The sequence below is a fragment of the Lucilia sericata genome, unplaced genomic scaffold (assembly GCF_015586225.1).
Source record: "Lucilia sericata isolate MDLA Ls3-8-SP2 unplaced genomic scaffold, ASM1558622v1 Contig000743F_arrow, whole genome shotgun sequence".
Taxonomy (NCBI): Eukaryota; Metazoa; Arthropoda; class Insecta; order Diptera; family Calliphoridae; genus Lucilia; species Lucilia sericata.
The window spans coordinates 126,833-151,990 of NW_023994740.1; the positions used below are offsets into that span (position 1 = coordinate 126,833).

At 31.0% G+C, this 25,158-nt stretch overlaps 1 protein-coding gene across 15 annotated transcripts in view; it reads left to right on the forward strand.

Annotated features, from left to right (window-relative positions):
- The window catches only part of LOC119607745 (GATA zinc finger domain-containing protein 14), a 158,847-nt gene that overhangs the window by 67,259 nt on the left and 66,430 nt on the right, over positions 1-25,158 (forward strand). The window contains exon 2 of one of the 15 annotated variants that reach the window (XM_037961840.1): positions 14,062-14,120. The exons of the other annotated variants lie outside the window; for them this stretch is intronic. Coding sequence (XP_037817768.1) covers positions 14,109-14,120 — 12 coding nt within the window. The 5' untranslated portion in view covers positions 14,062-14,108. The remainder of the gene's footprint in view (positions 1-14,061; positions 14,121-25,158) is intronic. 15 annotated transcript variants of the gene reach the window in all.

A 25,158-nucleotide genomic window follows, 5' to 3' on the forward strand; every position in this document is an offset into this window, starting at 1 on the left:
TTAAATTTTAAGAAAATTGCAAGTTTTGGGGTATTTTACATTGTTTACATGAGGTAAATAATGTAAACAAATAAAAAAATTTAATTTTAAGCACTTATCAGCCTTAAAAACAAATCAGTTTTAAAAAAATTGAGTTTTTTTAATTGTTGACATTATGTAAACAATGTAAAGAATTCATTATTTCAGGTAAATAGCGTTAAAAAGCTACATTTAATAAACTAAATTTAAGTTTGTCTAAAAATTAACGACATAGAAATTGTTTACATGATGTCAACAATGTAAATTTTAAGTAAAATTGGGTAAATAAGCAAGAAATTGCTAAATTTATATAAAAAACTTAGTAAATTTCATTTAAGGGCAACAATTTTGTTAAAAAATCTTAAATAAAAAAGTTAACGAATGTTTGTAGTCTGTTTCCAAGGGCTGCTCAGTCTGCTGCCCTTGGTATCTAAGTTCATCGGAAAATTTCCTACTGTCATCTTTTCATTTTTTTTTTTTTTTGCTTTAACAAGAAAACCCAAAAGAATCTTAAGCTAAAATTTATAAGTAAGAATGAACAATGATGAAGAAGAGAAAAAAAAATTATAATACAGAAACCAAATACATTTTTAAAATATATAAATTTGATTTTTATGTAAATTTCAATTTAAAACTCCCCTACCTTTTCATATAATATATTATAGATTGTATTACTTTTCTATAGCTCTCCTTCACATTCCTTTTTTTGTTTTATCTTGCCCTAAACGAAAAACGGCCCTAAATGTAAACAATGGACATTAAGGCAAAAACAACAACAACAACAGAAATAAGAATAGAATACAATAAAGGGGGAACATAAAAAAAAACAAGCTGCCATTTCTCTACTAAGAAGGACAATTTATAAGAAAACCTAACTACACATTAAGCTAAAGCTGCTTTAAAACAAACTAAAGCAATTCCTGAGGCTGTTGATGATGATGACGATGTGGACAACAAGGACGTAGACGTTAATGTTGAGGTTGAAGATGAAGATGCCACATCTATAACAATAATAATAATATTGTTTTGTGGCCCTCTTCGTTTTACTCATTATGTCCATTTAAGCAACAGTGTAAAGGAGGGTAGTCAAACAGTTGTATATCCTTGAATTTTCTATGTTTAACATATTTTTCATATTATTGTTTAACATCTCAGCTTACCAGCCCGCTAAACCAGGTGCTGTCTTGTCCAACTGCCTATACATACATAAATATAAGTTTAAATTAAATTTTTTTTCTTCTACCTTTATTCCTTGATTTAAGGAAGTTCTATTTAAATTGTCTACTATAGTTTAGTTTTTTTTTCCATTCTTGCCGCCAGCTGACCCTTTAATCTGCATAATTTGTGCAATATGTTGAAAATGTAATTCTATATGCCTCGTTTTGTTCAAATAACAACAGGAAGCTGGTTCCTGTTTAATACAGTCACAAAATCATGTCAAATATTTTTTTTTTCATTTTTCGTTTAAATTTTTTTGTTGTAAAATAAGAAATTTGTGGAATATTTTAACAAATTTAAATATTTAGGGTAAATGGTCAAGTTAAGGGCATATATTTATAAGGGTGTTTTAAGCAAATATTTGAAGCGAAAGTTAAGGGAAAATATTATTATTATTAAAATAAAAAGTAAAAGTCTTCAATAATGTCTTTAAATATTTATTAATATAATATTCAGTTTAAATTTAATAAGAACAATTTTAAGGCTTATAATAGTCAGGACTATAGACTGATCTACAGTCAAGACTATAGACTGATCTATAGTCAAGACTATAGACTGTTCTACAGTCAAGAATATAGACTGATCTATAGTCAAGGCTATAGATTGATCTATAGTCAAGACTATAGACTGATCTATAGTGAAGACTATAGTCAATACCATAGACTGATCTATAGTCAAGACTATAGACTGATCTATAGTCAAGACTATAGGCTGATCTATATTCAAGACTATAGGCTGATCTATAGTCAAGGCTATAGACTGATCTATAGCCAAGACTATAGACTGATCTGTACTCAAGACTATAGACTAATCTGTAGTCAAGAATATAATGTGATTTATAGTCAAGACTATAGACTAGTAAAGAATGTAGACTGATCTCTAGTCAAGACTATAGACTAATCTATGGTCAAGACTGTAGACTGATCTATAGTCAAGACTATAGACTGATGTATAGTCAAGACTATAGACTGATCTGTAGTCAAGACTATAGACTAATCTGTAGTGAAGAATATAAAGGGATTTATAGTCAAGACTATAGACTAGTCAAGAATATAGACTAATATATAGTCAAGACTGTAGACTGATCTCTAGTCAAGACTATAGACTGATCTATGGTCAAGACTGTAGACTGATCTATAGTCAAGACTATAGACTGATCTATAGTCAAGACTATAGACTGATCTGTAGTCAAGACTATAGACTAATCTGTAGTGAAGAATATAAAGGGATTTATAGTCAAGACTATAGACTAGTCAAGAATATAGACTAATATATAGTCAAGACTGTAGACTGATCTATAGTCAAGACTATAGGCGGATCTATAGTCAAGACTATAGGCGGATCTATAGTTAAGACTATAGACGGATCTATAGTGAAGATTATAGACTAATCTATAGTCAAGTCTATGGACTAATCTATAGTCAAGACTATAAACTAATCTATAGTCAAGATGATAGACCCAACTGTAGTCAAGACTATAGACTAATATATAATATGTAGTCAAGTCTATGGACTAATCTATAGACTATAGGCTAATCTATAGTCAAGACTATAGAAAAACTAAATTCAAGACTGGTCTATTGGATTATATACTAATCTATTGTCAAGTCTATGGACTAATCTATAGGCAAGACTATAGTCAAGACTTTAGGCAAGACTATAGTCAAGACTATAGACTAATCTATAGTCCAGACTATGGACTAATCTTTAGTCAAGACTATATACTAATCTATAGTCAAGACTTTAGACTAATATATAGTCCAGACTATGGACTAATCTTTAGTCAAGACTATAGACTAATCTATAGTCGAGACTTTAGACTAATCTATAGTCAAGACTTTAGACTAATCTATAGTCAAGATTTAAGACTAATCTATAGTCAAGACTATAAACAAAACTAAAGTCAAGACTACAGACAAATCTGAAGTCAAGAATGCTTTATTGTCCAGAGTTAAGACTAGTCGTACCAAGTCCATAGTCCAGATTATTGAGTTTTCTGTAGTCCGCACTATAGAGTTGCCTATAGTCCAGATTATAGAGTTATCTATAGTCCAGATGTAATGACTTTAGAGTTGTATATGGTCCAGACTGTAATTTGTCTATAGTCCAGACTATTTACTATAAACTTGACTATAGTCAAGACTGTGGACTCGTCTTTTCATTTCAATTCCTTTATAAATCCAACAGATTTCATTATAAAATATTGAAGTTTATGAAAAATCTACAATTTCTAAATAATTTTATACAGACAATTAATTTAGTTTTTTTTTTCTTTTTAACAAAATCTCGTACTTATTTTCATATTCTCTATTTGGATTAAGTCATAAATATAAAATTTTTATTGATTAATTATGCCAGTATGAAGTCACTGAAGGTAAAACAACAAAAACGGAATAATAAATAAAAAAAATTATAACAAATCACTCACTCAGAAGTAAAAAAAAGAAACATTAGTTAAAAAAACTGTTAGAAACGTCATCAAATTCAAATTAAACTTACAAAGTAAATACTGCAAAAGAATCAACAACAAAAAAAAGGTTCTAAAACAGATTTTGTTTAAATTTGCCAATCATTTACTAAAACGGAATACAAAAGGCCGGGCTAACACAACAGCACCCAAACCCCAAGCCCCTTAAACTAGCAATTCGTGATGAGGTAGTGGTGGTAATGGTGGTGGTGATAAGTTGAAAAGTACATAGAAAAATATGAAAAAGAACCAACTGAATGACTGACTAATATTATTGTTGTTGTTGTTGTTGCTATAACAACAGAATAGTGGCGCCTAGAAAACTACAACACAAACAGAATAATAAAAACCATAATCGTTACAATACGATAATAATGAGGACAAAGAGTATTAAAAATATACATACACACACATACATTATATTACATTTACACACACACATATATAGAAAACAAACACAAAATATCATAAGCCATATAAAAGAGCATAGTAAAAGACCTCCTCTATATTAAAGAGATTGGGTGAAAAAAACCAAGAGTATGGGGCTAAACAAAACAAACTATTGGAAAAGTACTAACATTTTTTACTGCTTTTTTAGTCCAAAAAATTTGGCACAAGATTTATTTTATTTATGTATATGAAAAGACAGTCACACTGTCTATTTGTCATTCACTCAGTCAGTCGGTCCTTCAGTAAGTCAGTTGTTAAAGTGGAAGAGAGAGTTTATAAACTGCATTGTTATATGTAAAGGATGTTTTTTCTTTAATATTATCCTCAAAGTATGCTATACAATAAATTTTACTTTTTAGCATGTTTATCAAGTAATAAGTTGTATGTATGTATATGTGAGATTATATGAGCATTAGTTATAAAGAATTTCGATTATTTTAAAATTCTTTTCCACAATATTTATAAATGATAGCATAAAGATTTTTAAAATAACAATTTTGGACATCTTTTGAATTTTGAAATAAAGTATAAAATCTGGACGCGACTTAAGGGTTTTAATTGTAATCCATATTCTTGGGTAAGACCAATCTATAAACTTGACTAGAAAAAAGTCAATATGTACGATGATAGACTACATGTGGTCTAAAAACTAGTCCATAGTCTTGACTATAGATTTGTCTGTAGTCTTGATTATAGATTTGTCTATAGTCTTGACCGTAGATTTGTCTATAGTCTTGACTATAGATTGGTCTATACTCTTGACTATAGATTTGTATATAGTCTTGACTATAGATATGTCTATAGTCTTAACTATATATATGTCTATAGTCTTAACTATAGATTTTTCTACCGTCTTGACTATAGATTTGCCTACAGTCTTGACTACAGATTTGTATATAGTCTTGACTACAGATTTGTCTATAGTCTTGACTATAGATCAGTCTAAAGTCTTGACTATAGATTTGTCTATAGTCTTGAATATAGATCAGTCTATAGTCTTGAATATAGATCAGTCCTGACTATAGATTTGTCTATAGTCTTGACTATAGATTGGTCTATAGTCTTGACCATAGATTTGTCTGTAGTCTTGACTATAGATTTGTCCAAAGTCAGGACTATACATTTACCTATAGTCTTGACTATAGATTTGCCTATAGTCTTGACTATGGATTTGCCTATAGTCTCGACTATAGAATTGTCTATAGTCTTGACTATAGATTTGTCAATAGTCTTGACTATAGACCAGTGTATAGTCTGGACTATAGATTAGTCTATTGTCTTTCCTATAGACCAGTATATCGCCTATAGATCAGTCTAAAGTCCAGCCTAAAGATCAGTCTATGGTCTTGCCCAATATCAGTCTATGGTCTTGCCTAAGATCAGTCTATGGTCTTGCCTCAGTCTATAGTCTGGACAATAGATCAGTCTATAGTCTGGACCATAGATCAGTCTATAGTCTGGACCATAGGTCAGTCTATAGTCTGGACCATACATCAGTCTATAGTCTAGACTACAGATCAGTCTATAGTCTGGACTATAGATCAGTCTGTAATCTGGACTATAGATCTGTCTATAGTCTGGACTATAGATCAGTCTACAGTCTGGACTATAGATCAGTCTATAGTCTTGACTATAGATCAGTCTGCAGTCTTGATTATAGATCAGTCTATATTCTTGACTATAGATCAGTCTATATTCTTGACTATACATCAGTTTATAGTCTTGATTATAGATCAGTCTATAATCATGACTATAGTTCAGTTTATACTCTTGAAGTAGATTAGTCTATAGTCTTGACTATAGATCAGTCTATGGTCTGGACTATAGATCAGTCTATAGCCTGGACTATAGATCAGTATATAGTCTGGACTATAGATCAGTCTATAGTTTTGAGTATAGATCAGTCTATAATTTTTACTATAGCTCAGTTTATAGTCTTATCTATAGATCAGTCTATAGTATTGACTATAGATCAGTCCATGGTCTTGACTATAGCGCAGTCCATGGTCATTCCTATAGATCAGTCTATAGTCTGGACCATAGATCAGTCTATAGTCAGGACCATAGATCAGTCTATAGTCAGGACCATAGATCAGTTTATAGTCTGGACTATAGATCAGTCCAGAGTCCGGACTATAGATCAGTCTATATTCTGGGCTATAGATCAGTCTACAATCTGGACTATAGATCAGTCTATAGTCTGGACTATATATCAGTCTATAGTCCTGCCTATAGGTCAGTCTATAGTCTTGACTATAGATCAGTCTATAGTCTGAACTATAGATCAGTCTATAGTCTGGACTATAGATCAGTCTATAGTCTGGACTATAGATCAGTCTATAGTCTGGACTATAGATAAATCTATAGTCTGGACTATTGATCAGTCTATTGTCTTGACTATAGATCAGTCTATTGTCTTGACTATAGATCAGTCTATAGTCTTCTCTATAGATCAGTCTATAGACTTCACTATAGATCAGTCTATAGTCTTCACTATAGATCAGTCTATAGTCTTCTCTATAGATCAGTCTACTTACTATAGATCTATTATATATCAGTTTATAATCTAGACTATAGTTCAGTTTATAGTCTAGGTTATAGATTACTTTATAGTTTAGATTATATATATTTATGCATTTTCAGTTATATTTCAGTTAAACCCCTTTAAATTGTAGAGTTTTTAGGTTAAACTTATGATTGTTGTATTTAACTCAAAAAACAAAAAGCTTAATGTTTTGATAGTAAAATAACAAAAAAATAAATCCATAAAACAAAAAGATAAATGAGCCAAAATATTAAAAAGTCTTGTAATTTACAAAATGAGAAAAATTATAAAAAAAAAACGAAAATAAAATAAATATTGAAATAATGCCAAACAACTAAAACAGTTAAAAACATTAAAAAAACACACTGTAATATGACTTAATTTTAAAGGAAAGGGTATGAAAAGAAAAGGTCAAAGGAAAGTTGTTACAACAAAAGTAGGAAAATATTTAGAAAATATCATTAATATAATGGTCATTCAGTAGTTTTGGTTATATTTTCTAATAAAATGTTTTATTAACAAAAACATATAAAGGAAATTCATTAAAATAATTGCTTAAACATTATTCATTAAATCAATGAAAGTGCTGCTAGCTTTTTGTTAATATTTTTTTTTTCTGTTTGAAATAAAATGATAGCTTTTTCTCCGCTACAGAACAAACACTCCTTTTTCAAGTTGTTAAAATTGCCTTTACCGCTAGTGAATATGTGGTAGCAAAATAAAAATTCCATATTTCCTGTTTACGAAAAAAAAACCATCTCCTCCTCTACATTTAAACAAATCTCTTTTCAAATGTATGTATGTATGTATATGCTTGTATATGAGTCTGATGATGGGGCAATATAAAAAATATATATATTTGTTTGTTTGTATGTGTATAAGTGAAAATGAGAAAAAGGAAAAAAACACACACACACATACTCTGCTCCTAAAAGTAGACAACAACAGTACAAAAGCCATGGCATGAACAAAGTAATAAATGTAAGTGCTTCCATATGTGGAGAAACAATATTCTCTATGTGAGTGTGTTTGAGTTTCTGAATTTTTTCTATATTTTTCATTTTCAATTTTATTTTTTTTTTTTTGCCATTTTTGTTTTCCTTTTGCATGAAAAATGACAGTGCTTTTATGACCAAACAAAAATACATATTAAAACGGTAACTGTTGCTCAGCAAATAGGAATCGCTACCATACTTATAGCCTTAGTATAGTGCTGTATACCTGCTCTCAACCCTCCTAGATTTTAAAGTATTTGTATTTAAATTGTGAAAAATTAAAAAAAAAAAGAAAATCGTTTCAAAAATTTGCAAATGGTTTAAATTTCAAATACCAGTATTAAATAGTTAGAAAATTTGTTGACTAATATTTTAAACGTTTTGTGTGTTTTTTTTATTAAAGGCTTACCAAAAAAATATTTATCCCCGGGGAAACATTTTAGAAATGACAGGAATTTATAAAAAAATTATTTAAATTTATTGTTGTTTCAAAAAAAAGCAATACGGTAAAAAGTAATTTACTTCGAAAGGTTTTAACTACCATTCATTCCCCCCCAGAGATTTATTCGGACACCACTAGTTTTTTATTAAACATATTTTTACTTTAGTGTTTAGTATAAAAACTTAAGAATTTTCTAATACATATTTCATTTACAAATTTAATTCGTTTTAATTCAAATTAAGAGCTAGTTCATTTCTAATTCTGTTCTTTTTCGGTCCCAGATCCGTTCTAGTTCTGTTCTAGTTCTGTTCTAGTTCTGTTCTAGTTCTGTTCTAGTTCTGTTCTAGTTCTGTTCTAGTTCTGTTCTAGTTCTGTTCTAGTTCTGTTCTAGTTCTGTTCTAGTTCTGTTCTAGTTCTGTTCTAGTTCTGTTCTAGTTCTGTTCTAGTTCTGTTCTAGTTCTGTTCTAGTTCTGTTCTAGTTCTGTTCTAGTTCTGTTCTAGTTCTGTTCTAGTTCTGTTCTAGTTCTGTTCTAGTTCTGTTCTAGTTCTGTTCTATTGTTCTAGTTCTGTTCTAGTTCTGTTCTAGTTCTGTTCTAGTTCTGTTCTAGTCTGTTCTAGTTCTGTTCTAGTTCTGTTCTAGTTCTGTTCTAGTTCTGTTCTAGTTCTGTTCTAGTTCTGTTCTAGTTCTGTTCTAGTTTGTTCTAGTTCTGTTCTAGTTCTGTTCTAGTTCTGTTCTAGTTCTGCTCTAGTTCTGCTTCTAGGTTTGTTCTAGTTCTGTTCTAGGTTCTGTTCTAGTTCTGTTCTAGTTCTGTTCTAGTTCTGTTCTAGATCTGTTCTAGTTCTGTTCTAGTTCTGTTCTAGTTCTGTTCTAGTTCTGTTCTAGTTCTGTTCTAGTTCTGTTCTAGTTCTGTTCTAGTTCTGTTCTAGTTCTGTTCTAGTTCTGTTCTAGTTCTGTTCTAGTTCTGTTCTAGTTCTGTTCTAGTTCTGTTCTAGTTCTGTTCTAGTTCTGTTCTAGTTCTGTTCTAGTTCTGTTCTATTCTGTTCTAGTTCTGTTCTAGTTCTGTTCTAGTTCTGTTCTAGTTCTGTTCTAGTTCTGTTCTAGTTCTGTTCTAGTTCTGTTCTAGTTCTGTTCTAGTTCTGTTCTAGTTCTGTTCTAGTTCTGTTTCTAGTTCTGTTCTAGTTTCTAGTTCTAGTTCTAGTTTCTAGTTCTGTTCTAGTTCTGTTCTAGTTCTGTTCTAGTTCTGTTCTAGTTCTGTTCTAGTTCTGTTCTAGTTCTGTTCTAGTTCTGTTCTAGTTCTGTTCTAGTTCTGTTCTAGTTCTGTTCTAGTTCTGTTCTAGTTCTGTTCTAGTTCTGTTCTAGTTCTGTTCTAGTTCTGTTCTAGTTCTGTTCTAGTTCTGTTCTAGTTCTGTTCTAGTTCTGTTCTAGTTCTGTTCTAGTTCTAGTTCTGTTCTAGTTCTGTTCTAGTTCTGTTCTAGTTCTGTTCTAGTTCTAGTTCTGTCTGTTCTAGTTCTGTTCTAGTTCTGTTCTAGTTCTGTTCTAGTTCTGTTCTAGTTCTGTTCTAGTTCTGTTCTAGTTCTGTTCTAGTTCTGTTCTAGTTCTGTTCTAGTTCTGTTCTAGTTCTGTTCTAGTTCTGTTCTAGTTCTGTTCTAGTTCTGTTCTAGTTCTGGTCTAGTTTGTTCTAGTTCTGATCTAGTTCTGTTCTAGTTCTGTTCTAGTTCTGTTCTAGTACTGTTCTAGTTCTGTTCTAGTTCTGTTCTAGTTCTGCTCTAGTTCTGTTCTATTTCTGTTCTAGTTCTGTTTTAGTTCAAAAACTAAATCATTTTAATATTTTACTATTTTACCTCTTTTTTGATAAGTTAACGAAAAATTTCTTTTACCAAAATTTCTTCAAAATTTAACCCTATGTTTCAATAATTCCTTCTCCCCATTTATCGATGTTCAATTTTAGATTATTTCACCGAAAAAAAAGAAAATATGTCCTTTAAGAAGAAAAAAATTTCAAAAACATATTATTGGTCAATGTGTTATCTGGAATCTTGTGTATCTTTCACTGACGTTAAAGCTCCTTTTGTTGTAACAAGTTGTAACAGCAACAATAAATCTTAACAAATAAATTGTTGTTTTTATTTTCTAGTTGTTCATAATATAACGTTTTATCACATTAAACCGTTTTACAAGGTTTTCGAAATCATTGCTGTACTTGTGTTTGTAGCATATAATTCAATTGTCAATAATGTTGACGTGCAACATGCGATAGAGTGATGTTACTTTTGTTGTTGCTATATATGTTCAACATCCTTTTTAGTTCTTGTCTTGTTAATATTTTACAAAAGTCTGATTGTAATGGGGGAGATTAGCGACAAGCGGCTAGAAATACAAAAGAATTTCATTGTGGATCCTTAGAGATAGGGAGAGGATCGCCAGAGGGAGAGAAGAGCACCAGAGAGAGACAGTAACAAAATTATTTATATTGAAAGACATTATTTTTATTATCTAAACTTATTGTCGTCATTGATTACGATTTTATGTGTCTATGTGTTGACTTTTCTAGTTGAAGAGCGTTTAAAGAGAGGTTTATGTGTCTGTGTGTGAAATTGATGATGAGTTTGATGTCTTCACCCTCTCTTTCCATTCTTGTTTTTTAATGTTTTTTCTTACTCTGTTTGCTGTGGCGTTTTATTGAAGTCAAATGACAATGTTTATTCTAAGATTACTTCTCTCTCTCTCCCTCTTTCACTCCTTTTTTAAAGGATAATATATTAAAGACATAAAAAAAACTAAAAAACTCAATGAAGAAGAAAACTTTATTGATATGATGTTGAACAAGGCTCATTACAACATGTTTTATTATCCTTTTAGCTCTCAGTAGCAGAGACAACAGTTCCAATATAAAAAAACTCAGTGACCAAAGTCTTTTCAACTATATAACTGGTCATATGTTCCTATTTAGTTTGTTTTTATATTTTTCTTTACCTTTTTTCTTCTTGTTGATAATTTAGCAAACACAAAAAAAAAAACTTTGTGATTTTGTTTTTGTTCTTTTCAATTTAAGTATTAGTAACCAAAGCTGAGATAAACACAAACATTATTGATGTATGTTTTACTACACATACATATGTTTCTAAGGATTTTAACACACACACACTCACTCACATATCCTTACATCCCCTATACATATGTTACAATAGTTTCTATAACTTTTTAATATAGATTTTTATATATTTTTTCCTGGTTTTTTGTTCATACTTCATTTTTAATTTGAAGTCTTTTCACGTCATGTGTTTTTTTTTTCTCTTTTAGTTGAACTTGTTTGTTTTTCCTCTAAGCTTTTTTTCCAATCCCAGATGAGGGTGCTGTTTGTATATGATAGTTGGTCAAGACGTTTGTGACATATGACCTTTCAAATAGTGATATATAAACCTTATGTCGAATGAAAGTCTTTATTATAATCATTGTCAAACAAATTGTTAAGATGTTCAATAAATTACAAAAAAAAGTTTTGAACAAAATGAAAACGTGCAGTTTTTTATAAAATTGTTAACTAATATTTTCCTACTTCTAGTATTTAGTGTTATTTTTAAATGCCTAGTTTTTAATTTAAATTGTTAATCCCTTAAATCCTATTATTTAAAGTAGTTCATTAAATATTCGTTGGTTAGGTACTATCTTTTGTTCCATTGGATTTTGCAACTACAAGTCTAAGTCTGTTTATATTAGAGCATGTTTTATTATATGGTTTTACTACCAATACTTTGTAATACTAAGGCTTCCAGCTTTTGACTTTTTTATGTGTTTATATATAAAGATCGACAGACATACTTGTATATATTCAAGTTTTTTTTTTAACATTTTACTTTAAAAAAAATGAGAATGCACTAAAGGACAGAATAATAGTAACAAATAGCGTACATTGTTCTAGTTTAGTTCCAGTTCAGTTCAAGATCAATTCTCGATCAATACTAGTTCTGTTCCGCTACAGTTCAGTTCATTTAAGTTATAGTTTAGTTCTAGTTCAGTTCTAGTTCTGTTCTAGTTCTGTTCAAGTTCTGTTCCAGTTCTGTTCTAGTTCTAGTTCAGTTCTAGTTCTGTTCTAGTTCTGTTCTAGTTCTGTTCTAGTTCTAGTTCTAGTTCAGTTCTAGTTCTGTTCTAGTTCTGTTCTAGTTGAGTTCTAGTTCACTTCTAGTTCAGTTCTAGTTCAGTTCTAGTTCAGTTTTAGTTCAGTTCTAGTTCTAGTTCAGTTCTAGTTCAGTTCTAGTTCAGTTCTAGTTCAGTTCTAGTTCAGTTCTAGTTCAGTTCCAGTTCAGTTCTAGTTCAGTTCTAGTTCTGTTCTAGTTCTGTTCAAGTTCTGTTCTAGTTCTGTTCTAGTTCTGTTCTAGTTCTGTTCTAGTTCTGTTCTAGTTCTGTTCTAGTTCTGTTCTAGTTCTGTTCTAGTTCTGTTCTAGTTCTGTTCTAGTTCTGTTCTAGTTCTGTTCTAGTTCTGTTCTAGTTCTGTTCTAGTTCTGTTCTAGTTCTGTTCTAGTTCTGTTCTAGTTCTGTTCTAGTTCTGTTCTAGTTCTGTTCTAGTTCTGTTCTAGTTCTGTTCTAGTTCTGTTCTAGTTCTGTTCTAGTTCTGTTCTAGTTCTGTTCTAGTTCTGTTCTAGTTCTGTTCTAGTTCTGTTCTAGTTCTGTTCTAGTTCTGTTCTAGTTCTGTTCTAGTTCTGTTCTAGTTCTGTTCTAGTTCTGTTCTAGTTCTGTTCTAGTTCTGTTCTAGTTCTGTTCTAGTTCTGTTCTAGTTCTGTTCTAGTTCTGTTCTAGTTCTGTTCTAGTTCTGTTCTAGTTCTGTTCTAGTTCTGTTCTAGTTCTGTTCTAGTTCTGTTCTAGTTCTGTTCTAGTTCTGTTCTAGTTCTGTTCTAGTTCTGTTCTAGTTCTGTTCTAGTTCTGTTCTAGTTCTGTTCTAGTTCTGTTCTAGTTCTGTTCTAGTTCTGTTCTAGTTCTGTTCTAGTTCTGTTCTAGTTCTGTTCTAGTTCTGTTCTAGTTCTGTTCTAGTTCTGTTCTAGTTCTGTTCTAGTTCTGTTCTAGTTCTGTTCTAGTTCTGTTCTAGTTCTGTTCTAGTTCTGTTCTAGTTCTGTTCTAGTTCTGTTCTAGTTCTATTCTAGTTCTATTCTAGTTCTGTTCTAGTTCTGTTCTAGTTCTGTTCTAGTTCTGTTCTAGTTCTGTTCTATTTCTGTTCTAGTTCTGTTCTAGTTCTGTTCTAGTTCTGTTCTAGTTCTGTTCTAGTTCTGTTCTAGTTCTGTTCTAGTTCTGTTCTAGTTCTGTTCTAGTTCTGTTCTAGTTCTGTTCTAGTTCTAGTTCTGTTCTAGTTCTGTTCTAGTTCTGTTCTAGTTCTGTTCTAGGTTCTGTTCTAGTTCTATTCTAGTTCTGTTCTAGTTCTGTTCTAGTTCTGTTCTAGTTCTGTTCTAGTTCTGTTCTAGTTCTGTTCTAGTTTTGTTCCAGTTCTGGTGTAGTTCTGTTCTAGTTCTGTTCTAGTTCTGTTCTAGTTCTGTTCTAGTTCTGTTCTAGTTCTGTTCTAGTTCTGTTCTAGTTCTGTTCTAGTTCTGTTCTAGTTCTGTTCTAGTTCTGTTCTAGTTCTGTTCTAGTTCTGTTCTAGTTCTGTTCTAGTTCTGTTCTAGTTCTGTTCTAGTTCTGTTCTAGTTCTGTTCTAATTCTGTTCTAGTTCTGTTCTAGTTCTGTTCTAGTTCTGTTCTGTTCTGTTCTAGTTCTGTTCTAGTTCTGTTCTAGTTCTGTTCTAGTTCTGTTCTAGTTCTGTTCTAGTTCTGTTCTAGTTCTGTTCTAGTTATTTTTTAGTTCTGTTCATGAGTTCTTATTTATTCAGTAAATTTTTACTTTTTTTAAAATTCTGTAATTTTTTTAAATATTAATTTAAAATTTATTTTCTTTTCTTTGCAGGTAATTCGAATATAATAATTTAATTTTTATTGAAGTATTTCATTCAAATGTATTCGGCTGTAAGTATAAAGCAAATATCCTTTGAATATTGGTAACAATTTGGTACTGTTCGAGGACCGTATGTACGAAAATGGGGGCGTGGTTCTAATGATACTATCAAACAACTTGCAGTTCATATAAGAAAATTATATTGAAAAAATGTTTATTTTGATATTTTCCCAAACTTTCATTGTAAAATTTTTCTCTTATTTATTTGCAATTTTCTTTTACTCTTTCTCACTCTTTTCTATAAATTTATTGTAATTTCCTTTTTAATTTATTAAGGAAATACAACTTATATCCGTTATCATTTCTCTGGCCACCACTGTTGTCTTGCTACTAAACTATTGTTCTTTTTGTTGTTATTGTTGTTCATTGTTACAAATATTTGTTGGTAACAATATTGATTTCTTCGGTTTATTTTAAGGTTTTTTTATACATATTTCAAATATTTAATTTTTTTTCTATGTATAAGTTAGAAAATGTAATACAAAATATATAGAAAAATCTGTTTGTTTGTATTTGTTTGAGAAAAATATTGAATTTTTTTTCTTTCGTTTATTCGTTCCATACAAATAAACATTCCTATAAACATCATACTCAACAATAACGATTTAACGTATTTTATTTTATATATTTTTTATTTTTCTATAAAAAGAAAATTATTTATTTGTTAGGAAAGAGTATGAAGGGGATGTTTTTGTAGTGAAAATGTTAAGAATAAAGTACTTTGGCAGCAATTTTTAGTGACAAGAAGGCAAACAGTAAAAAAAAATAAATCTTATATCAAATGATTTGTTTTCTTAGTTTTTTTCTATTTTTACTATTTGTGGTCTGTCTATATTTGCAATTTCATTTCATTTTAGATTTTATCTTATAAGAAATTATTTGAGAAAATATTTGACAATTTTTAAATGGAAATAGGTTAAGAATTTAAACAAAATTTTTAACTAAACTCTTTAAATTTATCGGCAAATTTTCAGACTTCATTCCCCCGCTCAATTACTAGCCCTTCTTTATCATTTTCATTTAATTTTCATTTTCAAACTTTTGTCTTTTTTCCCTCATGGTTAAGTGCATAAACATGTTTTTTTCATTTTCGATTTTTTTTTTCTTGTTTCTTGACAATTTAAATCCACCAATTAAAAACTTAAACTTTTTTTCAATTCATTTCGCGGAGTTTTTTAGTTCCGTGTTTTCTGTTATAAAAAACATTTAAATTAAAGGGATTTTAGAGTAGATTTTAGTTGCTGTTTTGGTTTCTATGTCCATTTATAACCATACCATGCCATTAGTTTAACAAATAAGTAACCAATAGTCAGAACCACGCACAGAAAGCTATAGTACCGGGAAAAGTTTCATAAGAACAAAATAGGGGGTTGCAAATTTAAGAGAGTGGACAAATTTTTCAAAAAATCAGAACACTCTAGTTTCAGTTCCAGTTCAGTTTTAGTTCAGTTCCAGTTCAGTTTTAGTTCTCTTCTAGTTCAGTTCTAGTTCAGTTCTAGTTCTGTTTTAGTTCAGTTCTAGTTCTGTTTTAGTTCTGTTCTAGTTCAGTTCTAGTTCTGTTCTAGTTCAGTTCTAGTTCAGTTCTAGTTCAGTTCTAGTTCAGTTCTAGTTCAGTTCTAGTTCAGTTCTAGTTCAGTTCTAGTTCAGTTCTAGTTCTGTTCTAGTTCTGTTCTAGTTCTGTTCTAGTTCTGTTCTAGTTCTGTTCTAGTTCTGTTCTAGTTCTGTTCTAGTTCTGTTCTAGTTCTGTTCTAGTTCTGTTCTAGTTCTGTTCTAGTTCTGTTCTAGTTCTGTTCTAGTTCTGTTCTAGTTCTGTTCTAGTTCTGTTCTAGTTCTGTTCTAGTTCTGTTCTAGTTCTGTTCTAGTCCTGTTCTAGTTCTGTTCTAGGTCTGTTCTAGTTCTGTTCTAGTTCTGTTCTAGTTCTGTTCTAGTTCTGTTCTAGTTCTGTTCTAGTTGTGTTCTAGTTGTGTTCTAGTTGTGTTCTAGTTCTGTTCTAGTTCTGTTCTAGTTCTGTTCTAGTTCTGTTCTAGTTCTGTTCTAGTTCTGTTCTAGTTCTGTTCTAGTTCTGTTCTAGTTGTGTTCTAGTTCTGTTCTGGTTCTGTTCTAGTTCTGTTCTAATTCTGTTCTAGTTCTGTTCTAGTTCTGTTCTAGTTCTGTTCTAGTTCTGTTCTAGTTCTGTTCTAGTTCTGTTCTAGTTCTGTTCTAGTTCTGTTCTAGTTCTGTTCTAGTTCTGTTCTAGTTCTGTTCTAGTTCTGTTCTAGTTCTGTTCCAGTTCTGTTCTAGTTCTGTTCTAGTTCTGTTCTAGTTCTGTTCTGTTCTGTTCTAGTTCTGTTCTAGTTCTGTTCTAGTTCTGTTCTAGTTCTGTTCTAGTTCTGTTCTAGTTCTGTTCTAGTTCTGTTCTAGTTCTGTTCTAGGTCTGTTCTAGTTCTGTTCTAGTTCTGTTCTAGTTCTGTTCTAGTTCTGTTCTAGTTCTGTTCTAGTTCTGTTCTAGTTCTGTTCTAGTTCTGTTCTAGTTCTGTTCTAGTGTTCTGTTCTAGTTCTGTTCTAGTTCTGTTCTAGTTCTGTTCTAGTTCTGTTCTAGTTCTGTTCTAGTTCTGTTCTAGTTCTGTTCTAGTCTGTTCTGGTTCTGTTCTAGTTCTGTTCTAATTCTGTTCTAGTTCTGTTCTAGTTCTGTTCTAGTTCTGTTCTAGTTCTGTTCTAGTTCTGTTCTAGTTCTGTTCTAGTTCTGTTCTAGTTCTGTTCTAGTTCTGTTCTAGTTCTGTTCTAGTTCTGTTCTAGTTCTGTTCTAGTTCTGTTCTAGTTCTGTTCTAGTTCTGTTCTAGTTCTGTTCTAGTTCTGTTCTAGTTCTGTTCTAGTTCTGTTCTAGTTCTGTTCTAGTTCTGTTCTAGTTCTGTTCTAGTTGTGTTCTAGTTGTGTTCTAGTTGTGTTCTAGTTGTGTTCTAGTTCTGTTCTAGTTCTGTTCTAGTTCTGTTCTAGTTCTGTTCTAGTTCTGTTCTAGTTCTGTTCTAGTTCTGTTCTCGTTCTGTTCTAATTCTGTTCTAGTTCTGTTCTAGTTCTGTTCTAGTTCTGTTCTAGTTCTGTTCTAGTTCTGTTCTAGTTCTGTTCTAGTTCTGTTCTCGTTCTGTTCTAATTCTGTTCTAATTCTGTTCTAGTTCTGTTCTAGTTCTGTTCTAGTTCTGTTCTAGTTCTGTTCTAGTTCTGTTCTAGTTCTGTTCTAGTTTCTCTTCTCATCCTGCTGTTTTACTCTAGAAAAGTAGCTTTAAAACTTTAAAAATATGCTGCATCTTAATACATATTTGCAAATCACATACATTTCATCATTTCCTTTTTAAATGTAAAATTCCAAAAAGAAAAAAACATTGAGGCAAAAATAACTAAAAACCTCAGGTATTATGTGAAAATAACCTGAAGGTATTTTTGTTGTTATTGCAACCCATCCTTTTTGCAACATATTCATACGTTTTGGTTATTTGTTTGAAATACGCCACCACCACCACCAACAGCAGTACCAGCAACATCGCCAGCAATGACAGCAAATGCAACAAACAAACATTTAAATTTACTACACACTCCCCTTACCCATAAAAGCCATGCCACCTCTTTAAACTCCTCTACTGTGGCAAGGTGCATGTAGATGAATTTGTTTGTTGTTTATATTTTCAATGATTTAAAATTTTAACGTAGAATGAATTAAAATAACGTGACGGTAGCTAGTCGGCATTTTAGTATATACATATGTATATTAATACATATACAAATAAACAAATAATTGCATGTGTATGCATGTATCTATGTGACTAACTGTGTTTGCCAACAGTAGTGGTCAGTATGTGTGTGTGTGAGTGCATTTGTTAGTCTGTAATTTAAATTCAACGTCGAGCTGTCTGGCGCCAAAAAGAATTGCTGGCAAAATATTATGAATGTGTGTAAATTTCTCTATGTATAGCAAAAAAGCAAATGCATTTAGTAGCACCAAACCACACCACACCAAGTAATACATTCATACATACATATATACTAATGTATACTAGTATCATTAGTTTTAAAAGGAGTCCTGGATGCTTTTTCAACAGCAGAGATTACCATTAGTTCGGTATATACCCCCTAAACTGCAGGGTTTACTTGTAAATTCATACATGCAACAAAAATGATTGTAATACCCATATTAATACATTTGGCTTTACTCGTTTATACACACACTCACAACCACACTTTCTGAGTCATTCAGTCAGTCAGTGGGGCGTTAAAGAGCCCCTTTGGAAAAATGTTTAAACTGAAGGTCAGTTTTTGTTGCTTGCAAATGTTTCTGTGCAAAATCCAGTTGAAAAATTAAAAATTTAAATTATATTTCTGTAACTCATTATACAACTAATCATACTTGTATGATTTATGGATTTATAATTTACATGTTAGGAAATTGGATTAATTTCAATGTTATCATCACGTTGCCATGATGGCTACACGAATAATTTGTAATTGTTAGGTACAACATTTTTTTTATTTCAAAGTAATTGTAGTATTTAGTATGAAGGTTGCTTGTATAGGTAAATTTGAGTACCGGGATGGAACAGTGGACTCAGTAAAATATCTTCACAATTAAAGATGTCCATCTATATAGTAGATACGATATTAGAAGAATTAAATTTTCTTTAAGTGAAAGCTTTTAGATGATCATTTCCGCTAAATATATAACATGACTCATAAAAGCTCTCCTCCTCTTAGCTCTACGATTCATTTAATTCCCATTGGGCATTTCTTTCCCAAACACGTGTTGTTTTTTGTGAGTGGAGAGGAAAAGGAAGTGAGTTAATGTATATTAGGGTGAAGTCAGTTTAATTTCTGTTCTAGTTCTGTTCTGTTGTAGTTCTGTTGTAGTTCTGTTCTAATTCTGTTCTAGTTCTGTTCTAGTTCTGTTCTAGTTCTGTTCTAGTTCTGTTCTAGTTCTGTTCTAGTTCTGTTCTAGTTCTGTTCTAGTTCTGTTCTAGTTCTGTTCTAGTTCTGTTCTAGTTCTGTTCTAGTTCTGTTCTAGTTCTGTTCTAGTTCTGTTCTAGTTCTGTTGTAGTTCTGTTGTAGTTCTGTTCTAGTTCTGTTCTAGTTCTGTTCTAGTTCTGTTCTAGTTCTGTTCTAGTTCTGTTCTAGTTCTGTTCTAGTTCTGTTCTAGTTCTGTTCTAGTTCTGTTCTAGTTCTGTTCCAGTTCTGTTCTAGTTCTGTTCTAGTTCTGTTCTAGTTCTGTTCTAGTTCTGTTCTAGTTCTGTTCTAGTTCTGTTCTAGTTCTGTTCTAGTTCTGTTCTAGTTCTGTTCTAGTTCTGTTCTAGTTCTGTTCTAGTTTTGTTCTAGTTCTGTTCTAGTTCTGTTCTAGTTCTGTTCTAGTTCTGTTCTAGTTCTGTTCTAGTTGTGTTCTAGTTCTGTTCTAGTTCTGTTCTAGTTCTGTTCTATTTCTGTTCTAGTTCTGTTCTAGTTCTGTTCTAGTTCTGTTCTAGTTCTGTTCTAGTTCTGTTCTAGTTCTGTTCTAGTTCTGTTCTAGTTCTGTTCTAGTTCTGTTCTAGTTCTGTTCTAGTTCTGTTCTAGTTCTGTTCTAGTTCTGTTCTAGTTCTGTTCTAGTTCTGTTCTAATTCTGTTCTAGTTCTGTTCTAGTTCTGTTCTAGTTCTGTTCTAGTTCTAGTACTGTTCTGTTCTAGTTCTGTTCTGTTCTGTTCTAGTTCTGTTCTAGTTCTGTTCTAGTTCTGTTCTAGTTCTGTTCTAGTTCTGTTCTAGTTCTGTTCTAGTTCTGTTCTAGTTCTGTTCTAGTTCTGTTCTAGTTCTGTTCTAGTTCTGTTCTAGTTCTGTTCTAGTTCTGTTCTAGTTCTGTTCTAGTTCTGTTCTAGTTCTGTTCTAGTTCTGTTCTAGTTCTGTTCTAGTTCTGTTCTAGTTCTGTTCTAGTTCTGTTCTAGTTCTGTTCTAGTTCTGTTCTAGTTCTGTTCTAGTTCTGTTCTAGTTCTGTTCTAGTTCTGTTCTAGTTCTGTTCTAGTTCTGTTCTAGTTCTGTTCTAGTTCTGTTCTAGTTCTGTTCTAGTTCTGTTCTAGTTCTGTTCTAGTTCTGTTCTAGTTCTGTTCTAGTTTTGTTCTAGTTCTGTTCTAGTTCCGTTCTAGTTCTGTTCTAGTTCTGTTCTAGTTCTGTTCTAGTTCTGTTCTAGTTCTGTTCTAGTTCTGTTCTAGTTCTGTTCTAGTTCTGTTCTATTTCTGTTCTATTTCTGTTCTAGTTCTGTTCTAGTTCTGTTCTAGTTCTGTTCTAGTTCTGTTCTAGTTCTGTTCTAGTTCTGCTCTAGTTCTGCTCTAGTTCTGTTCTAGTTCTGTTCTAGGTTTGTTTTAGTTCTGTTCTTTTCCAGTTCTGTTCTAGTTCTATTATGTTCTATTTCTGTTGAATTTTTGGAGATATTATATTAAACCCTTTATATAGAGCCTCCTTAATCCTCATACGTACGTGTAAATGTGTGTTGACAGTAACGGTATGTTTGTTTATTATATGAATAGTACTTAAATGGATGTAAGTACGTATGTTTGTATGTAGGTAGACATTTTATATGCTTTAATATTCAAATGTGTTTATACACACTACATATTTACTACAATACTCACGCCATATCATACCTCTCAAATCTTTTATATGTTTGTATATTGCTGTATATTCTCACGAGTGTGTACGTACGTGTATCACGTAGTCATATTAAAGTAAAGTACATATACACACACACACTCATTCACTCTTAACCAAATCAATATACTACGACATACTTATGTAGGTATTTATTTAATTGTCTTATTTCTTGTTGTTGATATTTTTTGCTTTTGCTCGGCGTTCAATATTCCTCTGGCTGTTGGTTAAATTTTGTGTTGCCTACATATAGGCTTACATTATGTAGGTGTGTGAAACTGTTAGTATGTTGCTTATTTTTTAACATTTTTGTTGTTGTGTTGTGTGTTGGTAATAGGGGGTGTTTTTGAGGTATAAGGTATGGGGCGTAGGGTTTAAAAGTAGGAGTAGTGAATGTTTTTGTAGTATTTTTATTTGGGATTTTGCTGTTGGGTTTTTAACGTTAAGCCTTCTGCAATGCGTATTTTATAGTACAATGTTACTTTAAACATTTAATACTTTTTCACACATAGACACGCACAAACATACATATGTTTGTATATGTGTAAATAATACATATACATAGATATTTTCTACCATTTTTATATACAGTTTACGACTTTATTGAAAATTGGATTTTCAATTGGTTTGCAATAACGGAAATTAATTCGGAAAAAGTGAGAATTATACTACAATTTTTTTGTTGTTGCTGTTGTCGTTATACATACACATGTACATATGTATGTGTATTTAAAATACCTGTTATAAAGCAACTATTTACAAATACTTTAACAAAAAAAGCAACAAAATAAATAAATAAACTTTGTTTGTATATAAATACTTCTATATGTATAAATATTTGTAACTATTTATTTATTTATTTTTATTTATTCAAATGTAATACATGTAGCCACTTGGCCAATAAAAATTATATTACAAGTATTCTTATTATCTATGAGAACATCCACTCCTCCTAACAACCCCTACAAATACATATTTATATAAAATATAAAAATAAGATAAACAATGTACCCTAATTATCAGCCAAAATTATTGGATTGAAACAGATCAAGAATTCTTAGCTTGAAGGTCATTACTGATAATGTAAAAGATCTTAAATTCCTGGGTAATAAATTCCAAATACGAGCAGATTGTACAACAAATGATTGTTCATATATTGAATTATGTATAGCAGATATAATAATTTGTGGATTCCGAATAGATCTTGTAAATAATATTTTTTGTACAATATACTGGGGTATTTGAAGTTTAATGATTTTATATAGGTATATTAACAAGCGAAATTTAAGATAATCATCAAAATCAAGATTCAAAAAATTTTTCAAGTGTGAGGAAATATGAGCTCTTACCCTAAGTCCATATACAAATCTAATAATTTTATGCACAATAAATTTAATTCTTTTTTTAGTAGTCATGTTACAACGTGAATAAACCTCAATACAATAATTAACATGTGACATAAGTAATGAATGTGCAACTGACTTTTTAACATGTAAAGGTAGAAACAGATTTAGGTGATATAAACCACGTAAAGTCAGACAGACTCTATAGCATATATTATCAACATGTGGTCCAAAAGTTAACCTATCATCAATTATAACACCAAGGCACCGTAAAGAACTGACAATTTGAACATTAGAGCCACAAATCCTAAAAGCGAAGTCGAACAAATCTGTTCTGCTCGGCCTAAATACTAGAGCTTTGGTCTTATCTGGGTTGATATGTAGGCAGTTTGTTGTCATCCAATCATCCAGATTGGACAAATCATAGTTTATAGTGGCTTGTAAAGTATCAGCAAATTGTCTCTCACCAGACCATAAAATTTGTATATCATCAGCAAAAGCAAATGGTTTACAATTACTGTAACTTATTGATTCAAACAAATCATTTAGGAATAATGTAAATAGAATAGGGCCAATTACAGAACCCTGGGGAACGCCTGATTTTACAAATTTTAGGTCGGAAGATGAGCCATTAACAGAAACAAATTGCCTACGATCACAAAGATAAGACCAAATTAATCGACAAGCAGATTTTGAAAAATTATATCTAGTTCCTAGTTTATGAATCAACAAAGTGTGTCTAACTTGATCAAATGCTTTAGACAGATCAACTGATACTAAAACACTGACCTTACCCGCATTAGAAAATTCTCTAATTGATTCAGTTAAATCAGTTAGAAGAAAATTTGTACAACGGCCATGACGAAAACCATATTGACATTCATTGAGTAATTTTTTGTCATCAATCAATTTTGTAATTTGATCCTTAATTAAATTTTCAACAACTTTAGATAACGATGGCAAAATACTAATTGGTCTCATGTTATCAATTGCAGGTTGACTACTGTTTTTAGGAATAGGAATGATCTTAGAAATCTTCCAGGCTCTGGGGTATTTAGACGAAGTAAAAATATTATTAATAAAATATAAAAGATACTTGCTTATATAAGGAAAAATAATTTTTAAAAATGTTATAGATATACCATCTGTTCCTACTGAGGTAGACTTTATTTTAAATAGAGCATTGTACAAGTCAATTTCTGTTATATTAGAAAAGCTAAAGTCATTAATATTATTAGAAAACTGTGAAAATTCAGGTTCATCATCATTAACATTTAATTGATTAGAGATAAAGTGTTCATTAATGCAGTTAACATCAATATCTGGATGAATAGTGGGGCCATTTAAAGCACCAGCATTATGCAAAACGTTCCACATCTGCCTTGTGTTATTCAGATTAAAAATTCGTGTACCATAATTTTCCTTAAATTTTCTAATTTCCGCCTTTGTCCTATTACGAAGTCTTTTATAAATATTCCACCTATAGTCGCTCCTATCACTAAAATAATTCTTTAAAGCTATGTTCCTTAATGATCTCAAATAATTAATCTCATTAGAGAATTTTAATTTTTTGTATCTTCTCGGAAGCAAAGTTTCCCTTAAGGGAACATAACTTAACAGTTCACTAAAAAGGGAGTTAAAAAAGTCAAGTTGTTCATTGGTATCATTAGTTAGGTATAATTGTGTAAAGTCTACTTGAAGTAAATGTTCCTCAATAGCAGCAATATTTGCATTTTTATAATCCCTAAAGTAGGTCGTATTACATAAAGTAGTAACAGGAACAAAAAAGGAAGCACATATCAAAGAGTGATGAGAAATGAACGGTAACTGAAACTGATTAGATGTGTTAACAGACAAATTTTGACTAACAAGGAAGTAATCAATAAGGGAAGTTGATTGATGATAAGAATCAAAATGTGTAGGAAGAGAATTATGCAAACAATTAAGACCATATCTAGAACAAAGCAAGTGGATCTCTTCAGACTTAGATGAATTAAAAAGGTCAATGTTAAAATCACCAACTAAAATGATGTTATCATGTCGAACAAAAAAATCACCAAAAAACTGATCAAATAACATTAAATTTCCTCTGGGAAGGTAAATAACACCTATTAATATTGTGATCGTATCAAAATAAATCTCAACTAAGAGACCTTCACATGTGAAATACTCAGTGCAACTATAAGTAGGCTTGAAATTTAAATTATCCCTGATAAAGATAGCCACACCACCACCTCTATAACCATAAGGTCGATCGCTCCTACATACCGTATATCCTGGAATATTTATGGCCTGGTCATGTATAGTAGTATCGAGCCAACTCTCAGTAATGCAAAGTATATCTAGAGGAGAATTTTCTAAAAGCAAGGACAATTCATCAAGTTTGCAAGATCTTAGTGAAGGACAGAGGCTCTGAGCATTGATGTGTCCAATTTTTAAATTATTTGAATCATTAGAAAAAATACATTCAATATTGCCTCTGCTGATAATAGGGCCTAAATTTATCCTAGAAGTCATATGATGTCAAAGAAACTGTATGTAGGAGTCGTAAGGAAGTAAGAGTAGTGAAATATATACTAAATAACAATTTAAACATAATTATTAAAAAAATATAAAAAATTTTAGCGCTTTCAACCAAATATATACATAGTATAGAGTAATATAAAGCAAATAAATTCATAGCATTAATCGAGTTGCATTAAATTCAATTCATAATTAATCAAAATTGTAATCATATGTTCTAATATTTATAATCAATTGTAAACCAGAGATCTATGAAACATATTTTCTTAAGAAAAAAATTTAGCTTTACAGAATATTAAACAATTCAAAAATCAACCATAAATAAACCATTATATATTGTCATCACAATTTAGAACATGTAAAAAAGTCCATCTCCTTTTCAGTACCATCGGGAAACTTAATTTTAGCTAAGGGTACATCTCTATTTAAAATTCTAAACCAAGTTATCTTTTTTTCTTTACGTAAAGAACGGCATAATATTTGTAGCCTGATGGAAGCAGAAGTTAAATTATCATTAAGATAAACTCTCGCATCTATATCAGTGCCGATAACATCC